General features: G+C 43.4%; 1 protein-coding gene across 1 annotated transcript in view; it reads left to right on the forward strand.

The window, feature by feature from the left end:
- Positions 1 to 22,082, forward strand: part of LOC138262457 (ferroportin-like) — a 282,512-nt gene extending 260,430 nt beyond the window's left edge. The window contains exon 9 of the mRNA XM_069212351.1: positions 21,811 to 22,082. Coding sequence (XP_069068452.1) covers positions 21,811 to 22,082 — 272 coding nt within the window. The remainder of the gene's footprint in view (positions 1 to 21,810) is intronic.
- The last annotated feature ends 3,347 nt before the right edge of the window (positions 22,083 to 25,429 follow it).

Raw genomic sequence — 25,429 nt, forward strand, 5'->3', positions numbered from 1 at the left:
TGCAGCTGATGCAGTCATCCAGAATGCAGTGTCAAGGTGCAGGTCAGGGGTCAAGCAGGGCAGCCCTTCTTCTTCTGTAGTTCTTCCTGGTAGGGATCCGAGGTGTGGGTGCAGGTCTGCCAGTATTATCCTTGCTCCTGGGTGAAAAACAGGGGGATTCTGGTTCTCCAATCAGGTACAGGGTCCTTTCCCCTGTGATGACCACTTCCTGGGAAGTGGAGCAAAAATCAATCCCAGGGAGCAACATTCTTCAAAAATCCCTCATGGCTAAAAATGAATTTTGGAGGTTACATCTGGCTGAGCCCACCCACTCGTGTGGCTAAAAGTCCTAAACAGACCCTTTCCTGCCCTCTCCTAATTTAATCAAGGGGCACCTAACTGTCTGGGTTTGCAGGATGTGAGGGAGGTGCTGCGCTGCTCCAAATGTCCCTCCATGCCTTTGAAGACCAGTTTGGCAGTCCTCCCCCCTTCCTGCTTCCCCATCTGCTAAGGGAAGATCTCCTCCCCCAGGCACATCTCTTTCTGTTGAGCCAGGCCACTTCACACCTCATCAAGGCAGCCTGGCCAGGCTGCCAGAGGCTGGCCAATCAGAGCAAAGCAGCAAAAACACAGCAGGGCTGAAGTTGGCAACTTTTTAGATAAATTTTAAAACTCTTTACCTGAACAAGTTACATGAAATCCAACAATTGTAAGTTGTAGGATTTATTATAACAATTAATTTGATAACAAACTTATGGTATTTTTCACTTAAGGGGACTTTACAAATTAAAATAAAGTCTCCCCATTCTAGCCTATGGAGGCCATTCACTACAATGAGGGATAAAAGAATGTGTCTGTTTTTACCTCACCAGGGCTTATAAAACTATTTTTATAAGGTCCCTGAATATAGTTACCTGGGGCCCAGCCCTAGGGGCAGATAGGGCACACCTTAGGGGTGACTTATATGTAACACTAAGTTGTTTAAGAGTTTGGAAGTATTTTTATTTTCCAAGGTCGAAATTGCATGTAACTTTAATTTAAAAGTAGCCAGCAAAGCAGGCCTGCCTTTAAAATGACACCTGGCACCTCAGCAGTGCACCTATGGGTGCACTACCTATGCTGGGGTCCCTAAACTTACATGCCCTCGCCTAATTTGCATATCCACTTTACACAGACCACTGGCCCTTGGACTGGTAAGCAGTACCCAGGGCACAGAAAAGAGTCAGTAACCACCAGTATCTGTCCAAAAAGTTTGGGGATGACCAGGGCAAAAAGGAGGACTTTCCTACACTGCCCCCTCCCAGATGAAAGGTGATGGGTACTAACCTACACTCTGGTAGTCCTCATCAGCTAAGTGGAAAAACCTGGATTGGCATGGGCAGTCCCAGGTCTGCGCTCCACTGTGAAGTCCATCCCCTGTAGGGACACTGACCACCTTAACAGTTTTGGGTTCTCCCCCTCATTTGCATCAACCATCTGAGAGGTCTGTGGTCCATTTGAACACGGAAGTGAGTGCCAGACAGGTATGGCTTCAACTTCTTCAGGAGCAGACCACAGCAAATGCCTCCCTCTCAATGGCACTCCATCTTTTCTCTCTGGGGAGTAGTCGCCTGCTGATGAAGGCAAGTGGTTGATCTTGGCCCTTTTCATTAACTTGTGCTAACACTGCCCCAATCCCTTCCTCTGAAGCATATGTTTGCACTACAAACTCCTTGCTGTAGTCAGGGGCCAGTACAACTGGTGCTGAACACATAGCCTGCTTTAGAGTGTCAAAAGCTTTCTGACACTCTGGGGCCCAAATGACCTTTTTGGGCTGTTTCTTTGAGGTAAGCTCATTCAGAGGGGCCACTGCTGTCCAATAATTCTGGACAAACCTCCTATAGTACCTAGTCAGGCCAAGAAAGGCCTTGACCTGAGTCTGGGTTTTAGGAGCCTCCCAATCCTGGATAGTCTGGATTTTGGGCTGGAGAGGTTGTACATGGCCTCCACCAACAAGGTGGCCCAGGTACACAACTGAACTTTGCCATATCTGGCACTTGCTTGCCTTGATAGTCAGGCCTGCTTGAAGCAGAGCCTGAAGCACTTCCTTCAGGTGGACCAGGTGGTCCTCCCATTGGAACTGAATACAGCTATATCATCCGGTTAAGGTGCACTGAAAGATTCCAACCCAGACAGGACTCTATTCACCAACCGTTGGAAAGTGGCAGGAGCTTTTCAAGCCAAAGGGCATCCCCTTGAACTGAAAATGGCCCTCTGGTGTGGAAAATGCTGACCTCTCCTTAGCTTGGACTTACGGCAATCTGCCAGTATCCTGAGGTTAGATCAAATGTGCTCAGGAATTTGGCAGCCCCAACCTATCAATGAGCTCATCCATCAGCTCTAGGTATGGGTGAGCATCAGGCCTAGTGACTGCATTTCGACCTCCGTAGTCCACACAGAATCTCAATTCCTTCTTCCCACCTTGGGGATTATGTTTGGGTACCAATACCACTGGACTGTCAGAGGGCTCAATTACCTTGAGCTTAAACATCTTAGCCACTTCAGCTTTGATGTTGGCCTTGACCTGGTCAGACAGCCTGTACAGCTTGTTTTTAACATATAAGCTGTCACCAGTGTCAATGTCATGGACACACCAATTGGTGAGTCCAGGGGTCAGGGAAAACAGACTAGCAAACTGCTCCAAAACATTTTTGCAGTCTTTTTGTTGCTGGTCTGTCAACTTGGGAGAGAGTACCACTCCCTCCACTGACCCATCTTGCTCATTTGAGGACAGGAGGTTTGGCAGAGGTTCTCTCTCCTCCTCCTCCTTCCCTTCATCAGTGACCATCATCATGGTCATGTCTGCCCTGTCCTGGTGGGGTTTCAATTTGTTGACATGTAGGATCCTATGAGGATTCCTGAGGTTGCCAAGGTCTACCAGGTAGGTGACCTCACCCTTCTTCAAAATTGGATAGGGCCCAGTCCATTTGGACTGCAGGTCCCTAGGAGCCAAAGGCTTTAAAACCCACACCAGCTGACATGGGTTATACTCAGACATGGTAGCCTTCAATTCATGCCAGAGCGTCATGAGCTCTTGGCTAGCCTCCAGGTTACTGCTTGCCTTCTTCGTGTACTCAGCCATGTACAGCAGGTCCAGCACATTTTCCTTGGATTCTTTGAGAGGCTTTTCCCAAGACTCTCTCACCAAGCATAATGGGGTGCCCAAACAGTAATTCAGAGGGGCTGAATCCAACCCCTTTCTGTGGCACCTCTCTGTAGGAAAACAGCAGGCATGGGAGGAGAACATCCCATCTTCTCCTTCAGGGTCTTATTAAATCTTTCCACCAGATCATTGTTCTGTACATGATAGGGGGTGGTGAACTTATAAGTAACACCACACTCATCCCACATTGCTTTCAGATAGGCAGACATAAAATGTGTTGCCCTATCTGAAACCACCTCCTTTGGGAATTCCACCCTGGCGAACACACCAAGAAGGGCCCAGCCACTGTGGGAGCAGTGACTGTCCTAAGGGGTATTGCCTCAGGGTACCTGGGGGCATGGTCCACAATCACCAAAATGTTCCTGTTGCCTGAGGCTGTTGGTGGGTCTAGGGGGCCAACAATGTCAATCCCCACCCTCTCAAAGGGAGTCCCACCCACTGGCAGTGGTAATGAGGGAGCCTTTGGCTTGCCCCCTGTCTTGCCATTGGCCTGTCAGGTGACACAGGAGCTGCACAACTCCCTGATTTTTTCTGACATTTGGGGCCAATAAAAATGATTGACCAGCCTGTTCCAGGTCTTGATCTGTCCCATATGTCCAGCTAAGGGAATATCATGGCTTAAAGTGAGGAGGAATTCTCTATACTTCAGGGGGACCACCACTCTTCTGGTTGCCCCTGGTTTGGGGTCCCTTGCCTAGGTGTAGAGAACTCCATCCTCCCAGTAAAGCTTGTGGGTTCCACTGGTATCTCCCTGTTCTTGCATAGCAGCAGTCTGCCTTAGGCCCTCAAGAGTGGGACACTCTTTTTGACCCTGGCACAATTCTTCTCTGGTGGGCCCACCTGCCCCTTGCAGTTCAGCCAAGTCAGGCAGAGCTTGCAGGGGAAGTGGCCCTCCCTCAGAGGTCAGATTCCCCTCCTTCAGGTTTGGATTCCTCCTGACCCTCTGTACTTGTTGGGGCTGGCAAGCCAGGCCCAGTTCCCTTTCTCTTTTACTTGGAGGCTTGGTCCATTGTTCCAAGGTCCAAGTGTCCAGCACTTCCCTGCTGTGCTGCCTGTGACCTGGTCACAGCACACACCCATTCAGGGAGGTCCAGCATCTGTGTATGAACCCTTCTTCCCACCTCTGACCACTCAGATGCTTCCAGATCATTTCCCAGCAGACACTCTACTGGGAGGACAGGAGCTACAGCTACATTATTAGGGCCAGTCACACCTCCCCATTCCAGGCTCGCCATGGGATGGAGTTTGGTTCTGCTATCTGCATAAGTTACTTAGTGGAAGACACCAGGTAAGACCTGTTCCAGAGAAACCAGCTTCTCTGTGACCATTGTCACATTGGCTCCAGAAACTCTCAGAGCTTCCACCTCAGTCCCATTGACTTAAGGCCTCTGTCTATACCTCTCCATGCTGGGAGGTAAAGTGGCCATAGTCGCAGTGTCCACCCCACCCACATATACTGAGGTGACCTCTTTGTACCCTGATCCCAGGCCTGTGCCAACTTCCACCCCCATCCCTACACTAACAATCCCATGGGATTGCCCACCAGTGGGGGGGCTTCTTGGAGCAGATAGCATCTCCTCTTTTGTGTCCAGGTTGATGACACTCAAAGCACTTGCGTGCCTTAGCAAGCTCCTGAAACTTTCCTGCCTTAACAGGATCATAACGCTTCCCCTGATAGTCTTTCCCCTTAGAAGTGGAATAGCCTGGGGCTCAACCACCCTGAGAGGTTTTTGGGGACTCTTATGAGGACTCCCTGGGCTTTTTATCATCTTTCCCTTGGTTCTTCCCCTGAGAAAAACCATGTCCTCCCTTTTTCTGATCACGCCATAGGGGTTTCTGGTTAACCCTAGTTCTTAACCAGTCATCTGCTGCCTCCCCCAGCTCTCTGGGGTTGGTCAACTAAGAATCAACTAGATACTGGTGGAGCTTCTCTTGGGCACAACTGGTTAGAAGGTGATCCCTCATAACCAAATTGTAAAGCCCCTCAAAGGTACTTACCTTGTTGCCCTGTATCCAGCCCTAGTGCCTTAACTGAGATGTCTACAAAGTCTACCCAGGAATGGGTGCTTGTCTTTTGGGTGTCCCTAAACTTGAGCCTATACTGCTCTGGGGTCAGACGAAACCTTTTAGTTAAGCATCTCGTCATACTGGGGTATGAATCTGCCTCCTCCCCACCCAAGATCAGAAGCCTATCCCTCCCAGAGTTGGGGAACAACTCCCAAAGAAGTGAACCCCACTACAGAGGCTTAACTCTCCTCATTTGGAGGGCCCTCTCAAAGGCCCCCAGCAACTTACTTATGTCACCCCCCTCTAAATAGGCAGGAACTACCCACTTGGGCAATCTGGGGCAAAAAAAAACACCCATGGACATCTCAGCTTCTCTGTCACTGCCACCATCTCTTTTCTCGTCCCTTGCCCACGTTTTCTTTTCTAGGGCCAACTACTCTGCCTCCAACGCTATAAAATGCTAGCTGGGCCTTCAGCTCTCTTTCCCTAAGGGACAGGTTCTCTCCTTCTGAAGGGACTCCCTTCCCCCAGCTAGCTTTGGGTATTGCAAAAAGGAGGACTTTCCTACAGTTAATAGTTAATCAGTAACATCAGTGATCAATAGGAGTCAGTAATTATCACACACCATGACCTTTCAGTCATGAATAACCACACCTTTTAGTAAAAGTTAGAATAATAATATCCCTATATTAACAATGCTAATGTCACATAGAATAATCTCAAAATCAAATGATAAACATACAGAAACATCCCTGGCTGTCCAAAGCGGCGAAATAAACTTAATCTAATCAAAGCTTGGATAATTACACATTCTAAGGTTACAGTGCAAAGTAATAACAAGAACAATTGCGCAAGCTGTATCACATACATTTGGATTCAGCAAAGGAAAGACACTGACTGTTATTCCCTATAGCAAACTTTCATTAGTGAGGACCCTTATCTAACATCAGATTAGCATTAGCATGTTGGGCTTCATGCAAACAATTTAGTCAACGCAAATTTGGAAAACATCTAACTATGGCTCTATCAAAATAGTGTGATTGGTACCTAGAAAGAAAAAACAAATAGGCATAGCAAAACACACGTGTAACATTATACCTCTCCTTAATTGGATCGGCAAGCTAGGATAGTCTTTGTCATCAGGACATCAGTTCGGTCAGCAAGGCATCAGGATTCAGCATCAAAGTTCAGAAAACGTAAGGTCTTTAAGCATTAAAGTTAAGCACATCTCTAGACGGTCAGTAAAGTAATGGCCTTTCAGCAAGAAAGAAAATGAGCAAATGCGTAGGCAAAAGGCAAATGTGCAATGGCAGCTTCTTCTCAGTGTAGTCCAGCTAAGTTAGATTTCCTACAACTACTTCCCAAGTCCCTATTGGTCAAGGGATCGCATGTTCACACTTTGTCCAATAAAACTAAAACTTCAAATCTATAGTTTCTACTAGATCAAAGTTCACATGTCGCTGATTGTCTTCTCTTGTAATGTCCTTAACATCCGGCTCGTCAGGTAACAATATTGTTGCAGCCTATACTCCAGCCAGTGGGGTTATTGTTCTCTCCTGGGAAAGTCAGTCTTACACACATTACACTTATAATGTTACATTTTAGCAAGAACAGCAAGTGGTTTTCATGAGAAAGACTTTTAGTTACAAGCACAATTGGTCAGCACAGTGGAAAATCTCAATGTAATTCTTTAAGTAAACAGTTTATTAATCAGTTTAGAAATTCAGCTTGACATTAGTCCGTGCAACTAAGCCAAGATCTCCACTAAGTTAAGACCTACAATTAATAAAGCTAATACGTAATGCATAACCTTCAATATGATGTATTACTACATTAATCAAACAAAAGCTCCATATTTCATATTAAGAAAGCATTAATAAGTATACTTCGTGAACATTGACAGCCACTCACATGGACACATTTTGTAATGCGTGCATTATTTTCTTCTAGGTTAATATGTTTTCTATGCAAATCCATTACTCAGAATACATGAATATTAATTAATATTTTTAATAAAACGCCAACTCTAGCAGTGCTAATTTTAGACCGAAGGACAGCACCTGAAATTTAAAGTGCAATGGACCCATTGCGAACTGCAGAAATCTCTGGTGACGTGTGTAAATTGGAACATGAAGGTAGGCATACTCAAGATTGATGGTGGCAGGAAAACCGCCTTTTGACACCAAAAGGAATAACTTGCTGCAAAGATAGCATTTTGAAAAGGATTATCTTTACCCATCAGTTCACTCTTTTTAGGTCTAGAACTGGGCTGTACTCTCTGTTTGCCTTCTGCAACAGGAACAGAATAGAATAAACTCATCTGCCCCTCTCTGGTGCTGGAACCTCCATGATTGCCCTTTTCTTCAAGAGGACCACAAAGCACCTCTCTCTTTACTGGATCCCTTGGAATAGAGGTAGTGGGAGTTCCTAAACATGGAGGTTTTTCAATGAGCTCAATCAGATAGCCTCACCTAAGTAGGCTGAGCACCCATTGATCTCTGACTCCTGCCAAATGCTGCCAGAGTCTATCAACCTCCCTCCACCTGGGTGGGCCTCCCCCAGAAGGGGGGCACTAATCAGGAACATCTCTTGCTCAGTGCCACCTTTTTACCTGAGATTTGGAGGATTTCCTAGGTTGAGATTTGGCAGATTTCATTAGGTTGAAACAGCCTTCTTCTGGAAGAATAACTCTTTGCATCCTTCCTAGAAAAGTCTTTATAGTCCCTGTTACATGATCTATAGGATTTGGAGGTAACACCTTATAGGGAAAAGTGTGCTTCCTGTCTTTGAAAGACTTTGTAATGGTAGCATCTAACTGGTCTCAAAACAACTTTTTCCTCTCGAATGGAATTTTCAGGAGGGATCTTTTCTCTGCATAATCAGTCTTCCAGTCCGCATTCATAAATGGCAGCGTGCCAGGATGGAAACAGCAGAAGCCACTGCTGAGGATATAATAATATCTGAAGAAACATCATCTAACAGTTTTGCCTCCTGTTCCATTTGCTGCAGCAAGTCATAACTGTCAACATTCTCCCGAATGGCAATAGAGAGAGACTCAAAGTCCTTTACCAAAAACTGTGTTATGTATGTTACATGAGTAACCACCTTCATGTACACAGAACTGGCAGCAAAATACTTCTTGGTAGCACCATCAGTCTTATGATCCACAGCGTCTGCAGGTGAGCAATCCTCTGGGTTAATCACTGTCCTGACCAGAACTGAATCCACCCTAATGTTGGGGACAGGTACCTCCTCCCATTCTGTGAGGGCACACATCTTCTGAAGGAACCTCGGAATACTGGATTCACCCACCTCCTTCCAATACATTAAGCACAATCTGCCAGTTGAAAAAGAGAATCGTTGAACACAGATGGGTGGTGCAACACAGAGACACAAGCTACGTCACAGCAAAATACTGTGCTTCATTTCATGCTGATGATTGGAGGACAATGAGGTACTATGGAGTAGCGCATGTACCAAGAGGTGACAGGGGAAGAGATAAAACCTCACAACTTCTCAGATTAGAGAGTAGGTACATTATGAGACTATGAACTAAGGTACTGCATAGACTCAATGCAGACAAAGAACTATGGCCCTCATTCCTACTTTGGCAGGCGGCGGTCGCCGCCCACCAAGCGGGAACCGCCAGAAGACCGTACCGCGGTCAAAAGACCACGGCGGTCATTCTGACTTTCCCGCTGGGCTGGCGGGCGACCGCCAAAAGGCCGCCCGCCCGCCCAGCGGGAAAGCACCAGCAACGAGGATGCCGGCTCCGAATGGCACCCGTCGCGATTTTCAGAAAATCAATGTGGGGCCCTGTTAGGGGGCCCCACGACACCCGTTCCCGCCAGCCTGGTTCTGGCGGTGAAAACCGCCAGAACCAGGCTGGCGGGAAGGGGGTCGGAATCCCCATGGCGCCGTGGAGGATTCACAGGGGCAGCGGGAAACCGGCGGGAAACCGCCGGCTTCCCTTTTCTGACCGCGGCTTCACCGCCGCGGTCAGAATAGCCCCAGAAGCACCGCCAGCCTGTTGGCGGTGCTTCCTCCGTCCCCTACCCTGGCGGTCTCGGACCGCCAGGGTAGGAATGACCCCCTATTTGTACATTTCTGAGGTGTATTTACTAAGTTGGGAACACAGGCTAAATGATATCAGTGTGTCGAGATCCTCAACCCGAGGGAATATGCACATATTTTAAACTTAGCTAGGTGTCATATTGTCTCACACAATTTACAGGGGTTTAATGTGTTTGAATGCTTCTTCCTGGAGATCTATATGATTGCAACCTAGTTCTGATGTCTGAGCTAGTGAAGAGTAAATTAAGTACCACTAAGAGAAGAAAGTGATGGGGATAATTGAGATGTTGTGCCATCGCTTTCCAATATCAATGTAGTAATGAACAGTGTGATCAATTGGACAGGTGATACCTGCTGCGAGATTCAATATAATAAGGTTGCAGAAGCAATTTAGAGAAGGATATGTATAGAGCTGAGACAAGATTCTTGAGCTATATCAGGGCACTAAGCCCAGAATAGGTTACACATATATGATTGTACAGGACACTTAACCCACACACAAAGGTCAGGCTCAGGTATCCGAATAATAGATATGTTGACATTCTCAAATTACGGCATAGATATGATCAAAACAAAAGAAGGATCAATGGCACTCATTATGCTTTGTCTTTGAAAACGTGCTAGAAATTTGGTGGCACACCAATAGAAGAATATTACAATATTAGACTATAAAAAGTTCAGTACTAAAAATTGAAAATGTGTGTATGTAATTCTGCCATGTTATAAGTTTTTAATATGCACTACCTGTCCCAGAATGCCTCCTAATGGGCAGAAAGGGCCATAGCATAAATGCTGTAAATAAAGAAAGACTCACTAACCATGACCGAGACTCGCCCTAGTCGAAATGTGTTGGTATTGGCTGAATGATTTAATAAAATTGCCTTTATATTGGAGGATTGGTGTGCAGCATTGACATTTGTCTAATTTTGGTTTGAAAGGTTACAGGGACATTATAATTAGGTTCTGAATTTCACACAGAACCATAGAAATTCAGCAGTTAAAGTTAGGGTTAACTCAGTAACCTTAGGGAGCAAGTTATAGTTACCTGAGTTAACCATTACTATAACTACTGAATTTCTATGTTTTTGTGTGCGGAAATTCAAGAACCTAACTATAACGTCCCCGTCACCTTTAATTTTTTCAGTGAATTTCTATGTTTCTTTTAGCATGCACAAGCGTATATATAACCAGCTCCGAACGCGGCCTTTGGCCGTGCGCAGTTGGGGCTGGCCACAGGTCCTGGCCTATTTTCCCACACCCAAGCCGATGCGACAAAGAAAATGGTAGCCGCAACTTTTCTGTCACGTTGCAGCTGGCCCACCAGGGCCTTGCTTTTCCTCTGGATCTGCGGATCTGAATGATTCACGAATCCGTAGAGGATTTGCGGCCCTGTATATCTATATATCTGTAACTCTAACATCTCAGAAACTGCTAAACAGATTTACACCAAGTCACAAAAACGTGCTTTCTGGACCAGGAACTAGCTTTCTGCCAAATTTTGTGTAATTCGGTTCAGTGGTCAATTGATGTAGAATGGAGGAAAACTGTTTTCGGACCCCCCCTTTTTCTCAGCCACAGCTTGACAGATCAACCCAAGACTTTATAGACAGCAGCTGAACTGACCAAAGTGGTTGTATGACAGAACTGCGCATGCCTGTACCACACATGGCTTAACAAACAAGGTTGAAACCACAATCTGCATCTTCACCATTCATGCCTTTACAACAAATTTTGTTGTAAAAGCAAGTTTAGCAAATGTATATATGGTAAACATGTGTGATTCTGTCATTCAACCCCCAATAACATTAAAAAAACTATCCTGCCCCCCACCCACTTTGAGGCCTAAAACTACCCTACCCCTAAAAACCTCTACCCCTAAAAACCTCTACCCCCAAAACTCCAAAACCTTAGCCTCTACCCGCCCGAAGCCCTAAAACCCTGCCCCTGCAAACAAAAACTACCCAAACTCCCCAAAAAACTGGTCCCTGTTATTTAAAAAAAACTACCCTGAAATGAGGCCTAAAACCTTCCCCCACACAAAAAACTAAGGACCTGATTTATGAAATGTTAGCGCTCCATTTGTGTAATTTTTTTACGCAAAAGAATCGCAAACTTACAAAATATAATTATATTTTGTAATTATGTGCCACTTTTGCATCAAAAAAGGATGCAAAGGCAGGGCTAACTGTTCATAAATCAGGCCCTAAGTTACATCGCCACCCTCCACCAGCCCTGACACCTAAAACATTCCCCCACCCCGAAAAACTTCACTCTCCTAAAACCTGGCTCTCGACCCTCCCCACCCTTAGCCCTAAAACCTTCCCCCACACCTAAAAACTAAATTACCCAGAAACCCACCCACACGCCCTGAGCCCTAAATCTGCCCCAAAACTGCCCCTTTCCCCTGCCCTCAGCCTTTCAACCCCACCCTGTCCTAAATACCACCTCAGCCTCCCCCACACCCTGAACCCTAACACCAACTTCCTGAACTCCTTCAAAATAAAACAACCCTACCCCCAAAACTGACCCTTTCTCTGAGTCCTCCAACCCTACCATGTACTTAAAAAGACACCCTAACCCCCAACCTGCATTCCTCTCCCCACTGTTCCCCCAAAATTGCCCCTTGCCCTGCCCTCTGCCCTCCAACCCCACCCTGTCCTAAAAACTACCCAGCCCCACCACTTTGAGCCCTAACTCTGACACCCTCCAAAAAATATAACAACCCCAAACGCCCCCAAAACAGCCCCTTCCTCCGAGCCCCATGACCCTACCCTGTCCTTAAAAATACCCCCCCATCCCCCAGCCCGCCCCAGCCCTACTTACCCGGCCACCATGTGTCTCTCTCCGATGTTCCCACTGTGTGCCTGAACCACATATAACTAGGCAATTCTGTGGGCACATGCGTGGTTCTGTCATAAAACCTCCCCTGTTACCATAAGTACATACGTTTTTTTAAATATATATGTATATATATATGTGTATAAATATATATATATATATATATATATATATATATATATATATATATATATATATATATATATAAAACTATATCACAATCCCAAGGAAATTCACACTATTTGGCACCAATTGTTCAGACATTGAGCTCCTATATTAAAGACTCCTAAGAATTTTGGCTTCTACTAATTGGAATAATGAGTACCTCCTGGCAACCATTGATGTAGTGTCTTTATATACATCAATAAACCATGAAGTAAGAATAGAAGCATGTGAATATTTTTTAAGACAACAGAATACTGGTGAATTGCAGCATAACAAAATGCTGTTCTTGATGATAGAGGTTTGTCTTAGAAATAACATCTTCATTTTTAATCACCACATTTTTCATCAAGTGTGCGGTACAGCCATGGGCATTTTCTATCTCCAAACTATGCTAATTTAGTATAGGGTTGGTGAGAGAAGTTGGTGGCATGGGGCCAAGAGAATGACCCGTACCTAGAAAAAAATATATTATGGGTAAGTTACATAGATGACCTGTTCATAGTATGGCATGACACAAAAGAAGAACTTATTACATACTTTTCCATTCTCAATTCCAATAATTTAGGATTACAATTCATGTCTGAAGAAAGCCATGGCAGAATACACTTTTTGGATCTTGCAGTCTACGTTCAAAATGGCTAGATAGAGACAACACTCTATCGGAAGGAAACAGCTATAAATAGTATACTGCATGGGGATAGTTTTCACTTGAAAGCACTGTTGACCAGTATACCATATGGAGCGTGGATAAGAATGCATAGGAATTGTTCAAATGATGGAGATTCACAAATTAGATATGATGAAACTATGCAAAGATTCAAGTTGAGAGGGTACTAACAGAGCATTCGTAATGAAAGCATGGGAAGAATAAGGACCAAAAGTTGCAACGATGTGTTAGTCCCAAGAAGAAGAAAGATGAAGAGAATTCTTTCAGGGTAATTACAACTTACAGAAAAGAAAATGGTACAATAAATAGGATTCTACAAAAACATTGGAATTTGATTTCTAAAGATTGTGATATTGGCCCCAGAGTTGGTAATAAACCATCATTAACATATCATAAAGTTCCTTCTTTGAAGGATATGTTGGTCAGAAGCCACTTCTCTCAGAAACCAGTGAATAATTGGTTCATTGAACAACAGAAGGGTTTTGTAAAATGTAACAATTGCAAAGCATGTAAAATTGGACAAACAACTAAAACATTTATTGGAGGCTACAATAATGAAATTCACATCAAACAAAGCATAACTTGTGAGACCAAATTTACACTATATATTATTAAATGCCTTTGTGGTCTCAAGTACATAGGAAGCATCACATGCATGCCTAGGAAGATGATCTTGGAGCATATTAGAGCAATCACACACAATGATCAGACTTATGCAGTGGCTAAGCATTTACAAACACATGAGATGAGCAACTGGAAAACGTTGAGATATTGTGCCATAGATCATGTATTGGAACATGAGAGGGGAGGAGACAGGACAAAAAAAACTGTGTCAACTTTTGTCAAGATACATTATTCAGTTACAGACTAAGATTCCTTTCGGATTGAATTATGATGAGGACCTTCATGTTCATATGTAAATTAATTTTATTTTAAGTTTGATCCTATCTGAATTTTGGAATGATAATTGGAAATATTATGTGAATTGGAGACTCAAGGCTACATATTAACAATTATATTATGTCTGATAATGCGCATGATTATTATGGTACTCTACCAGGAATTTGACAATTAGGATAGAAGTTAGAATGTGTTTCTAATTATTGTGAAATCTTATGTTTTATAATATTGCACAGAGACCAAATGATGCATTATTTGAGCTTACAAAATTGTTTAACATTTATTAATTTCATATTGATAAGACTAAGAAAGATCTGGCATTTTGTTTACTATTTTGATTAATATTTTGATTTTAAGTGCATACTACAGCTCCCAGAATGCCTTATAATGGGTGGAATGGACAAATAGTACAAAAATGTAGGAAAGTTCTCCTTTTTGTCCTGGTCACCCCCAAACTTTTTTGACAGATACTAGTGGTTACTGACTCCTGGCTGTGCCCTGGGTACTTTTTACCAGGGTCAGTGCTCTGTGTAAAGTGGATATGCAAATAAGGCTAATTATAATTGGCAGTATCAACCTACCTATTAGTATATGGTAGGGCATGTAGGTTCAGGGACCCCAGCAGAGGTAGCGTACCCATAGGTGTACTGCTGAGATGCCCAGTGTCATTTTAAAGGCAGGCCTGCCTTGCTGGCTGCTCTTAAACTAAAGTTATATGCAAATTCGACTTTGGAATTAAAAACACTTCCAAAGTCTTAAACTACCTTATTTTTACATATAGGTCACCCCTAAGAGGTGCCCTATGTGGCCCTAGGATTGGGTGCCATGTAACTATAAGCAGGAATCTTATAAAAATTGTTTTATAAGCCCTGGTGAAGTAAAATAGCCAAATGTGTTTTTCCCTCACTGTAGTGAATGGCCTCCAGGGGCTAAAATGGGGATACTTTATTTTAATTAACAAAACCCCCTTAAGTGTCAGCTACCTTGAGTTTGGTATCAAAATAATTGTTGTAATAAATCCCACAACTTACAATTGTTGGATTTAATATAACTAGTTCAGGTAAAGAGTTTTAAAACTCTACCTGAAAGTTGCCAACTTCAGATCTGTAGTGCCCTTCTCTGATTGGCAAGCCTCTGGCAGCCTCGTCAGGCTGCCTTGATGAGGTGCAAAGTGGCCTGGGCTGAACTCAAAGGACGTCCCTGGGGGAGGAGATCTGCCTCAGCAGATGGGGTAAACAGGATGAGGGGAAGAGCAGCCCAACTGGTCTTCAAAGGCAGGGAAGTATATTTGGAGCAGCTCAGCACCTCCCTCACATACTGCAAACCCAGACAATCAGCCATCTTGATTAGATTAGGAGAGGGCAGGATAGGGGTGTGTTTAGGATTTGCAGCCATGTTGGATGTGTGAGGAATGTTGCTCCCTGGGATTGATTTTTGCCACACTTTCCAGGAAATGGTCATCACGGGGAAGGAGCCTGCCTGTGATTGGATACCAAGGACTCCCCTGCTTTCCACACAGGAACAAAGATAAATATGGCACAACAGCACCCACACCTCAGATCCCTACAATGAAGAACATCAGAAGAAGGAGGACTACCCTGCTGGACCCCTGACCTGCACCTGGGAACTTCTCTCTGAAGGATTGCACCAGCTGCTCACTTGGGCTTCACCACAAGAAGGAATTTGCCTGGCTTCAACGGGTTCAAGGAGGGTCTCCCTGTTTGCTAGATGTGAAAAATAGCTAACCAGAGTCCCCTGCATCAAATTCTGAAAAAAACTGACCAGCTGACCACTGACCATTGGCCATTTTGGAGTTTGAGCTAGATGCATTCTGGGAGTTGGAGTCTGCACCCTCAAGAAGCAACTCAGAGCTTCTGGAACCTTGGAGTGAGCTGTGGACTCCTAAAGGACCTTCAAAGACCTTCTGGAAGAAGATCCAGAAGTTTGGAGAAGATTGGTGAACTTTTTGGAAAAAGCTCAATAGAGGGACCGACCCGCCGCAGTGAGTCTAGCCAGCTTGCCTCAACTGCGACACGGCCTGACTTGCAGGTTTGTCCCACTGAAGAAAATCTCCAAAAAAGTGACTAAATCCGAACATAGAAAGTTGACTGGGACCTCCCACGCAACATTTACGAAGAAGGATCCAGTGACGTCGTATCAATATTCTGGTTTGGCCTGGTCGAAGGATTTTTGTCTCGAAAAATCATCTAAGTCCGAACGTCAAAATCTTCACTGAGGTCTCCTGTGACGCGTATCCGAGGAAGGGCTCCAGGGAGGTCGTATCGCACTGGCGACTACATCCCACTGAAAAAAATCTTCAAGAAAACTACTAAGTCCGAAGGAAATTTTTTGACCAACACCTCCCCATTGCTGTAGCCGAGCAGAACTCCATCATGGTTGGCCTTAAACTTTGACTTTGCCCTAGTTGAGGTGCGACCAGATTGGCGCTATTCATTTCTATGCGCTAAAAAACACTAATTCTTTAAAAATTCATATCTCCTGTTCCCCTTATTTGATTTTATTTGGTTTGGTATCAAATTGAAGATAAAAATATTTCCTATTTTTATAAACTGTTTTGGATTTTTGAACTGTTTCCTGTGTTTTATTTAGTTACTGTTTTGTGATACTTGAATGCTTTACACACTTTGGGCCTGATTTATACTTTTTTAGCGCTGCATTTGCGTCATTTTTTTACGCAAAAGCAGCACAAACGTACAAAATTCAATTCAATATTTTGTACGTTTGCGCCGCTTCTGCATAAAAAAATGACGCAAATGTGGCGCAAAAAAATATAAATCAGGCCCTTTGTCTCCTAAATTAAGCCACCTTGTCGCTCATTGCCAAGCTACCAAGGGTTGAGCTTGGGTTAATCTATTGAGACCTAACTGAACCTAGTGGGGGTTAGTGGCCTATTGCTAAGTGTAGGTACTTACCTGCCCTTACCAATAATCAACTTTTCAACAAAAAAAGGTAAGCATAGTGAAGGAACTCACTAGCTGTGAAAAAGACCGGTTTGGTTGAATTGCATCGGTGCAATTGCAATGTGTTTTAACAATAAAAGATTTAAAGAGTTCATGGAGTGCGGTGTGAATTTCCTTGGGATTGTGATTAAATTGAGGAGTACGGTCTCTCCTCCCGGCACCTACACCAGCTGCTGAGCATGTCATGTTCAATTGACTGCATTGTGGATATATATATATATATATATATATATATATATATATATATATATATATATATATGTATATATATTTATTTATATATATATATATATATATATATATATGTATATATATTTATTTATATATATATATATATATATATATATATATATATATATATATATATATATATATATATATATTTTAAACAAAAGCGTCCTCTCAGCGAAAGCGCACTCCCACCAGGTTAATTTAGGAAAATCGAAATTCAGCAACTCACAGCGAATTCCTTTCAGTCTTTTCAAAATTCAGGCCTATATAAAAATTGGAATATATGCAGCTAATTTGAAAATTCACGTCGAATTCGCCTACTAAGGAATTGTATTCTTTTCATGATTTTGTCTGGCTCCAGCAACCCACCTTGGGTGCAATTACAAATGCGCAGGACTACCGTAACCAGCATGCACTTGGGCTGGCACTTGAATATATTAATCAGGTGCTTGCAATTGAATTTGCTGAACGAGCCAGGTATGTGGTCTTTAAAAGGAATGAGAGTCTGGAACACATCCAGCAATGGCTGCACCTACGAGGGTGATATATTTTTTAGTTTCTCTGCTGATGAGGGGATCAACCCCGAAACACGTGTCCAGAGATGTTTTTTCGATATAGGCCTGAATTTTGAAAAGACTGAAAGGAATTCGCTGTGAGTTGCTGAATTTCGATTTTCCTAAATTAACCTGGTGGGAGTGCGCTTTTGCTGAGAGGACGCTTTTGTTTAAAATAAATCACCGGCTGGTCCAGCCGGGAAAGCAGCACCACTGTGTTCTGAGCAGGTCGGTGTGACTAAAATGGATTGTCACACTTCGAGCAGCAGGTTGGAATATATGCAGCTAATTTGAAAATTCACGTCGAATTCGCCTATATAAGGAATTGTATTCTTTTCATGATTTTGTCTGGCTCCAGCAACCCACCTTGGGTGCAATTACAAATGCGCAGGACTACCGTAACCAGCATGCACTTGGGCTGGCACTTGAATATATTAATCAGGTGCTTGCAATTGAATTTGCTGAACGAGCCAGGTATGTGGTCTTTAAAAGGAATGAGAGTCTGGAACACATCCAGCAATGGCTGCACCTACGAGGGTGATATATTTTTTAGTTTCTCTGCTGATGAGGGGATCAACCCCGAAACACGTGTCCAGAGATATTTTTTCGATATAGGCCTGAATTTTGAAAAGACTGAAAGAAATTCGCTGTGAGTTGCTGAATTTCGATTTTCCTAAATTAACCTGGTGGGAGTGCGCTTTCGCTGAGAGGACGCTTTTGTTTAAAATATATATATATATATATATATATATATATATATATATATATATATTTATATATATATATAGCAGTTTTACAAAGCAAGATAACTGTCCAAGGGCTTTGGGGCTCTTTACATGAACACCAGATTATATTATATGAGGTCAAATTATTTTTTTTTCCAGAAGATGAGATTATGTGATTTGTCCAGAGACGATGCCTGGACAAATCACCCGTGGTTCCCCAGTTCCAAAAATGTCAGTTATGGCCATTAGGCCACATCCATATCTCTCAGTTGATGTGCGAAAGTCATACACAAGTGGGATGATTGTGTATGATCAGGTATAGTGAGCGAATTCTTTGTTGAAATGGCTATGTGAAGTAAAAAAACAGCAGCAAAAAATACTGGAACATTCACCTGTAGTGATGCTTGGTAATATTTGTAAGGGTTTGTTTTAAAACTGGACTTAGGAACATAGTTCAGCACCTTTGGACCAGTAATGCTGAAACAGTTTTCAAAATTGGGGTATTGACATCAATGTTACATCAATGAGGTCATAGGGATTGTGAAAAATCCTAGCTTCACATAAAGTGTAGCAAATGTATTCAGCAGGAGAGTGATATGTGGGTAGTATGTAGCTGATGATGCATTTTGGAGCAGCCTGTCACAAATGTATTACTAAGGCATCATACGGTAGCACACTGCCATTTGCAGACAGCATATTTTCCATTGTAATTACCACTAAGTTTGCAGTTATACTGATAAAAGTATATGGCACACAAATGCCAATGTGTTGAAATAGGGTTTCAGTAAATATTTAGCCTTAGGCATCACCAAGTAAATGTGCCTTGATTTGTTTTGATTCCGTTAGAATCTTTATATCAATCACACTTCAGAATTGCAGTAAAATGTGCTTTGTTCTTACTTTCCAAACTACTGATATATTATGAAATATGTGTACAGTTCATTTACAGGTATTTAAAATATGTTATGTGTTACAGAAAATGAGGTCTTACAGCCTTTCCTGTCACATTCCCTGTACCTCAGCAAGATTGTCACATAGTTCACTTTAAAAACTGGTCTCACTTTGAAGTCACATAAACACCAATCCCCAAGCTAAACGAACAAGCAGCAGTTTGTCAGAAGACATAGTCTAACACCTGACCTCTGTACTTGAAGCACAGCAAAGGTGACAAGATAAATACAAAATATAAAGGTATATTTAATTATTGCTCTTTCGCGACCCTCCATAAATCATTTGGTGACTCACCAGTGGGTTGTGACCCACAGGTTGGAAAATGCTGTCCTAGAAGGAGGAACTCATAGACGCAGCTCAGGGAATACTTGCCAAGCCCATGAAGGGGTGATTAGTCAAATAGTAGCAGAAAATCAAGCCTGGTTGGTGCCTGATTGAAAAACACAACTTAATATGTATGTAGAGCTTTTTTTATGCTAACAAGGTCCACAAGAAAGTGGCTGATTTTATTATAGAGAGATTTCATAACAAAGAAGCTTACAAATCTATACATTTGGAGTGCATTACAGTGGCATAAAAGGATGCAAACACGACATAACATTTATTAATCATTCAGTCATGATTGTAAAATGTGGCTAATCACCTGTGAGGGTATCCAGGTGCTCAGAACCCTGCTATAGGGGAGGGTTCAGTTGAACAACCAGGTCTTTAGTCCTTTAGACCTTTCATTGAGGTCGTTTCAGGACTTAGCTGTGAGGTAAGTAAACGAGCGTCCTCCAGTGTTGCAGTGGCAGATGCAGCAGTTGTGGGTGAGGGAGAGTGGGGCAGAGCATCTGTGTCTGGTGAGAGGTAGGTGAACGTTCAGTCAGTGGTTAATGTATGCTGGTCCTTGGTTGTGTAGGGCTTCGAAGGTGTGGCTCAACAACTTAAACTGGCATCTCTTCTGAATGGGAGCCAATGGAACTTCTTGAGGTGGGGGGTGATGTGGGTCCACTTTTGGAGGTCTAGGATGAGTCTGGCTGCTGAATTCTGTATGGCCTGCAGTCTCTTCAGGAGGTGCAAGGTGACTCCTATGTATGGTGCATATAAGAATGATAAACAAATCCCCCAGGTTCGTAGATAAAGAGTTTGGCTCCCGACAGAGACACCAGATGGGGTGCCTACGTTTATATGAGCTTCAATCATTGAGCTGTTAGTCACGGGAATTGATGAAGTGATGTGAAGCATACTTAATGGCATGGCAATATATGTTGTGGAAACTATGGGCCATATTTATACTCCGTTTGCGCCGAAATTGCGTCGTTTTTTTTTGACGCAATTTCGACGCAAAACTAACGCCAACTAACGCCATATTTATACTATGGCGTTAGAGGCGAATAGCGCCAAAGTTCCCGGAATGTGCGTCATTTTTTAGCGTGAACCCCTTCCTTGCGTTAATGATATGCAAGGGAGGCGTTCCCGTCTAAAAAATGACTCCCAGGCCTTTACGTGGTATTTATACTCCCGGGCAAAAGCGACGCCAGGGAGTGGGCGTGGCTAAAAACGGCGCATTTGCGCCGCTTTTTAACGCCTGGGTCAGGCATGGCGTTAAGGGACAAGTGGGCTCAAAATGAGCCCAGAGTGCCCTCCCCTGCCCCCAGGGACCCCCCCTGCCACCCTTGCCCACCCCAGGAGGACACCCAAGGCTGGAGGGACCCACCCCAGGGACATTCAGGTAAGTTCAGGTAAGTTTTTTTTTTTTTTTTTTTAATAATATTTTGTGGCATAGGGGGGCCTGATTTGTGCCCCCCTACATGCCACTATGCCCAATGACCATGCCCAGGGGACAGAAGTCCCCTGGGCATGGCCATTGGGCAAGGGGGCATGACTCCTATCTTTACAATGATAGGAGTCATGTTGATGGGGGATGGGCGTCGTTAAAAAATGGCGCAAGTCGGGTTAAGACGATTTTTTCGACGTAACCTGACTTGCCCCATTTTAAGACGCCCATGCGCCATTTTCCCCCTACGCCGGCGCTGTCTGGTCTACGTGGTTTTTTCCCACGCAAACCAGGCAGCGCCGGTCTGATTGCGCCGTCTAACGCCATTCCATAAATACGGCGCCCGCATGGCGCTTCAGAATGGCGTTAGACGGCGCAAAACTTTTTGACGCTAAACTGCGTTAGCGCAGTTTAGCGTCAAAAAGTATAAATATGGGCCTATGTATGCTATGTCACGCTATTCCAGTGATGTCCTCTTGCAATGGACTTTTCGTTCACAGTATCCACTCTAGGTCTTGTCAAGTTGATAATCGGTGATGGTAACTTGGTTAGCTAATAGTGATATACGAGTACATTTGGCAAACACAGAATATAATTAGAGAGAATGGGCAAAAAAATAAAAGTGGGATCTAAAAAAATTGATTTAATTTGTTTAGGTATCTATACTGATCCATAGAGCCACTATGCATAAAAGTATATATTCCAACTATGGGACTGGATGACAAAGTAAACAATGAGAAAAATATTTATATTTTTCAAATTTCTTTTTACTTGTAGGCCTCTGGTCCTTCGACTTGACAGTCACACAGCTTCTTCAGGAAAACATTCCAGAATCTGAACGAGGCGTAGTCAACGGAGTGCAGAGCTCTTTGAATTACCTGATGGATCTTGTTCATTTCATAATGGTTATCGTAGCCCCTCAGCCACAACAGTTTGGATTGCTGGTTATAATTTCTATCCTGTTTGTTACAGCTGGACATGCCCTGTATTTCTTTTATACAAAGAAACATAAAACTAATGATAGGACCTCACAGAATACTCGTACCTGACATTTCTGTATGCCATCTTTCTAGTGTAGCATATATTTTAGCCTGAAGCTTTGGACAACTATACTTATCATTCCTGTCAAGACGTTCACATATTCACTTCTTTTTTATCATACTTTTTTACTTGGTCAGCACTGTGTTGAGTACAATACCTATCCTGTTTGAATGCAAATATAAATATTTACACAAAAGTGGAATATTGGTTTTCACTGCATCAACTCATAAAGGAAACTTCTTAAAGTTATGAAACACTCAAGTGAAAATTTGATAGATTCAGACTACAAAGAATACAGATTTACCTACACAAAGCCTGTCATTCTAACACCACAGCTCTTAGATTGCCATTTGACAGATGCTTTTCTTCGCAGTTGAGCTGCGAAGAACATTTTATCAAAGCCCTCTATTCACTTGTTGAAAATGATACATTAGTTTCCTTTTCAGAAAATGATTTAGCTTTTCTGGTGCATTATCATTCCCTCTGAAATATCTAAACCCCTCCACTTGACACCCCAGGATGCTGAGAACCATCTTTGGCCAGTTTCATTTTAGGAAGTTGCTGACAATCTGGATATTTTTCTATATAATCCCTCTCTTTTCAACTCTCAGATTTCTGCTCTTTCTGCAGCAGTCTTAGTGCTACCAAAAAACCCTCATGGACATATATTATGCCCAGCTATACTAATAGCAGCCAAAATTCCCATTCTTCAGCAGCCCACACTACGGTGACCACAACCAATAGCATCATCTTTGGTGGCAGCACCATTGATAGTTTGAAAACAGAGTACCCCTTCACTGCCCCTCAGGAGTGGCTCGTGGGGCTTTGAATGGGCGGCGTGTGGGGGAATAAACAATAAAATAAATTAAGAAAAATAAAACACTTACCTCGCTCCTTGCCGTGCCCGCACCGATTCTCCCCATTCGGGCTGCAGGCACAGGATCCAGCCTGCCCTGCGGCCAATCCTGACGCAGCTCAAAGCAGCATCAGAATTGGCTGCCGAGCTGGAGACAGACTACGGCGCATATATGTTTGGCCGGCCCGAGACAGCCAGCCAAACATGCATGCGCTCTGAGGGGGAGTGCTGAGCACTCCCTCTTGCTGCTCGTCACCCCTGTGTCCCTCCCGTTTGAAAGAAAAGGATAATAAACAAACTTTATAATCCTTTTCTTTCAAAGGTTTGCAGCTGCCGCTGCTGGCTTTGGGGATGGTGGTGGCGCTCCTCCGCCCTAATGAAGGAGACGCCCCTGCTGCCCCTTCCCATGATGGGGCCCAAAGATGTGTTGAAATCTCCTGGAGGTTTCAGATATTTTCTCTTGATTACATAGATAGCTTCTTCTAAGCCGTATTCAGGTATTGAAATTATTCACAAAATGTTAACAGTTTAATTACCAATTACATTTAACTCTAACTACACTATTCTCCGTTGTCATAAATACCTGCCCTTTTGGAAGGCAGTGAACTGAGCAATGTACTTGGCATTAAATAACACTGAGAGTAATTGACCAAAAGCAGCCACAGGACTTATTTTTATAAAAGTCACGTGTGAACAAGGAGATTCCGGTCAAAGATGTGAACGATATATATTACTGAAAAGGGAAGAGAACATAAGGTTATCAATCCATATACCCACAGCAAAAAGGGAAGGAAAATATAAAGTGGTCGTAAATTACGTTTCTTTCTGTGCTCGACTATCCTTGTCAGTATGGACATTTTGAATATTGGTGATTATCACTGAATGGTTTGCTGTATTTTTAAGCTTATGACATTGCTGTAGTTGGCTTCATCATCTGGTGGGTGAAACATAGTAAACTTTGATGTGCCTGTATATTATCTTTGTAAATAAACTCTATTTTTCTAAATATCACTGCCATTTCCATTTACTTAACACTAACATATTTCATAGTAGCCTACCATACATGTGCAAAGGGGTCTAAGAGCTTGCATGCATTTGTCTAGCATGAATAAAAAAGATATAAATATTAACCTGAGAAAATATTGACGAGCACAATATCATGAAGACAAGATTATATACTTTTCAAACTTATGTTTAATGGGATTTATGTCATCCATAACAGTAATAGTAAAAGCATTCCCAAGACTAACATGTAATGACTGTGAAGGTCATTAGGAATACAAACAACGGTAAAATAGGCATAACCATTGGAAACAGCTCAGCATTTGGGACAGGGATAAGGGAAAACAGTACAGCTGTCCCACAGCAAGAGGGAAGTAGAAGAGAATGGCCTATGAGAATTGTGATAATCACACACTGTCCCTACACGCCGTCCCTCAGTGTCCCCTCCAAAACTTCACCAATGCTCAAGAATGCAATGCATCAAAAATCAGTCCTTAAAGCCTTCCGCCGTCTTGTGAGCCGGTGCTCCCGGCAAGGGGGATGGAACTGTACAGAGTGACATCGGCCACAAAGTTAAAGTCCTCCCCCAATAAGAGCTTGTCCATTACCAGAGGCACCAGGGGGGCCAAGAGGGACTGGAGGAAAACTATCTAATCCTGGTTCAGCACAGAAATACTCCCTAAGGTGATATCCTTACACAACAATTTAGCCTTCTCTGGAACATAATGCTTCTCATTGTCAGTAGAAGAGCGGGCAAGTTCCAAGGGTGTCCTAGCACTAAACCATATGAGTGCCCCCTTAGCATATGCTGAGTAGGAGGTAACAGACAACTGGTCCCACCACCGACATCTTAAGTGGTCAATTTCCCCCTCAATAAGATGAGTCTCCTATAACATTGTCACCTGTACCCCCAACCTGCGCATGTTATGACGGTTAGACACCAAGCCCATCACCCAGATATTCCATGACAGGAAGGTTAATGTAGGTTAATATGTGTTGTGAATCTGACATCCGATAAGAAGATGTGTACTTTCCAGGCCCCCACCCAGACCTGCTCCTGTATCCGGCCCTCCCATAACATTGTGAAATGGAATCCCTGAGACAAACAGAAACCTCATCTAAGAATTCCTCATCCCAAGAGCGGGCCAGTCAACCACCCAAACTTGATAAGTGAAAACATTGTCATTAGAACGCCTCCTCCAGTCTCCTGCCAGCGGCTAATCTGGGAAGGGTAGGCTATAAAATATCATCTTAAACCAGTCCCAAGCCAACCCAGGTCTCACTGGGAAACGTCCTCAACCATGCATTGTAAACAACACAGACGTTTCCCACGCAAGTGTAACCACGCTTGCCTAAACAACGAATGGCTGTTTTTGTGCCTTAACCACGCATGTGCTGAACTACACATATGCGTGCTTGAGGCACAGAAACAGACATGCTTTGGTCAGGAGAGGACACAGTGAGGTAAGTGGGGCTGGGGCAGGGGTGGGGGATGGA

Source organism: Pleurodeles waltl, chromosome 10 (genome assembly GCF_031143425.1).
Source record: "Pleurodeles waltl isolate 20211129_DDA chromosome 10, aPleWal1.hap1.20221129, whole genome shotgun sequence".
NCBI lineage: Eukaryota > Metazoa > Chordata > Amphibia > Caudata > Salamandridae > Pleurodeles > Pleurodeles waltl.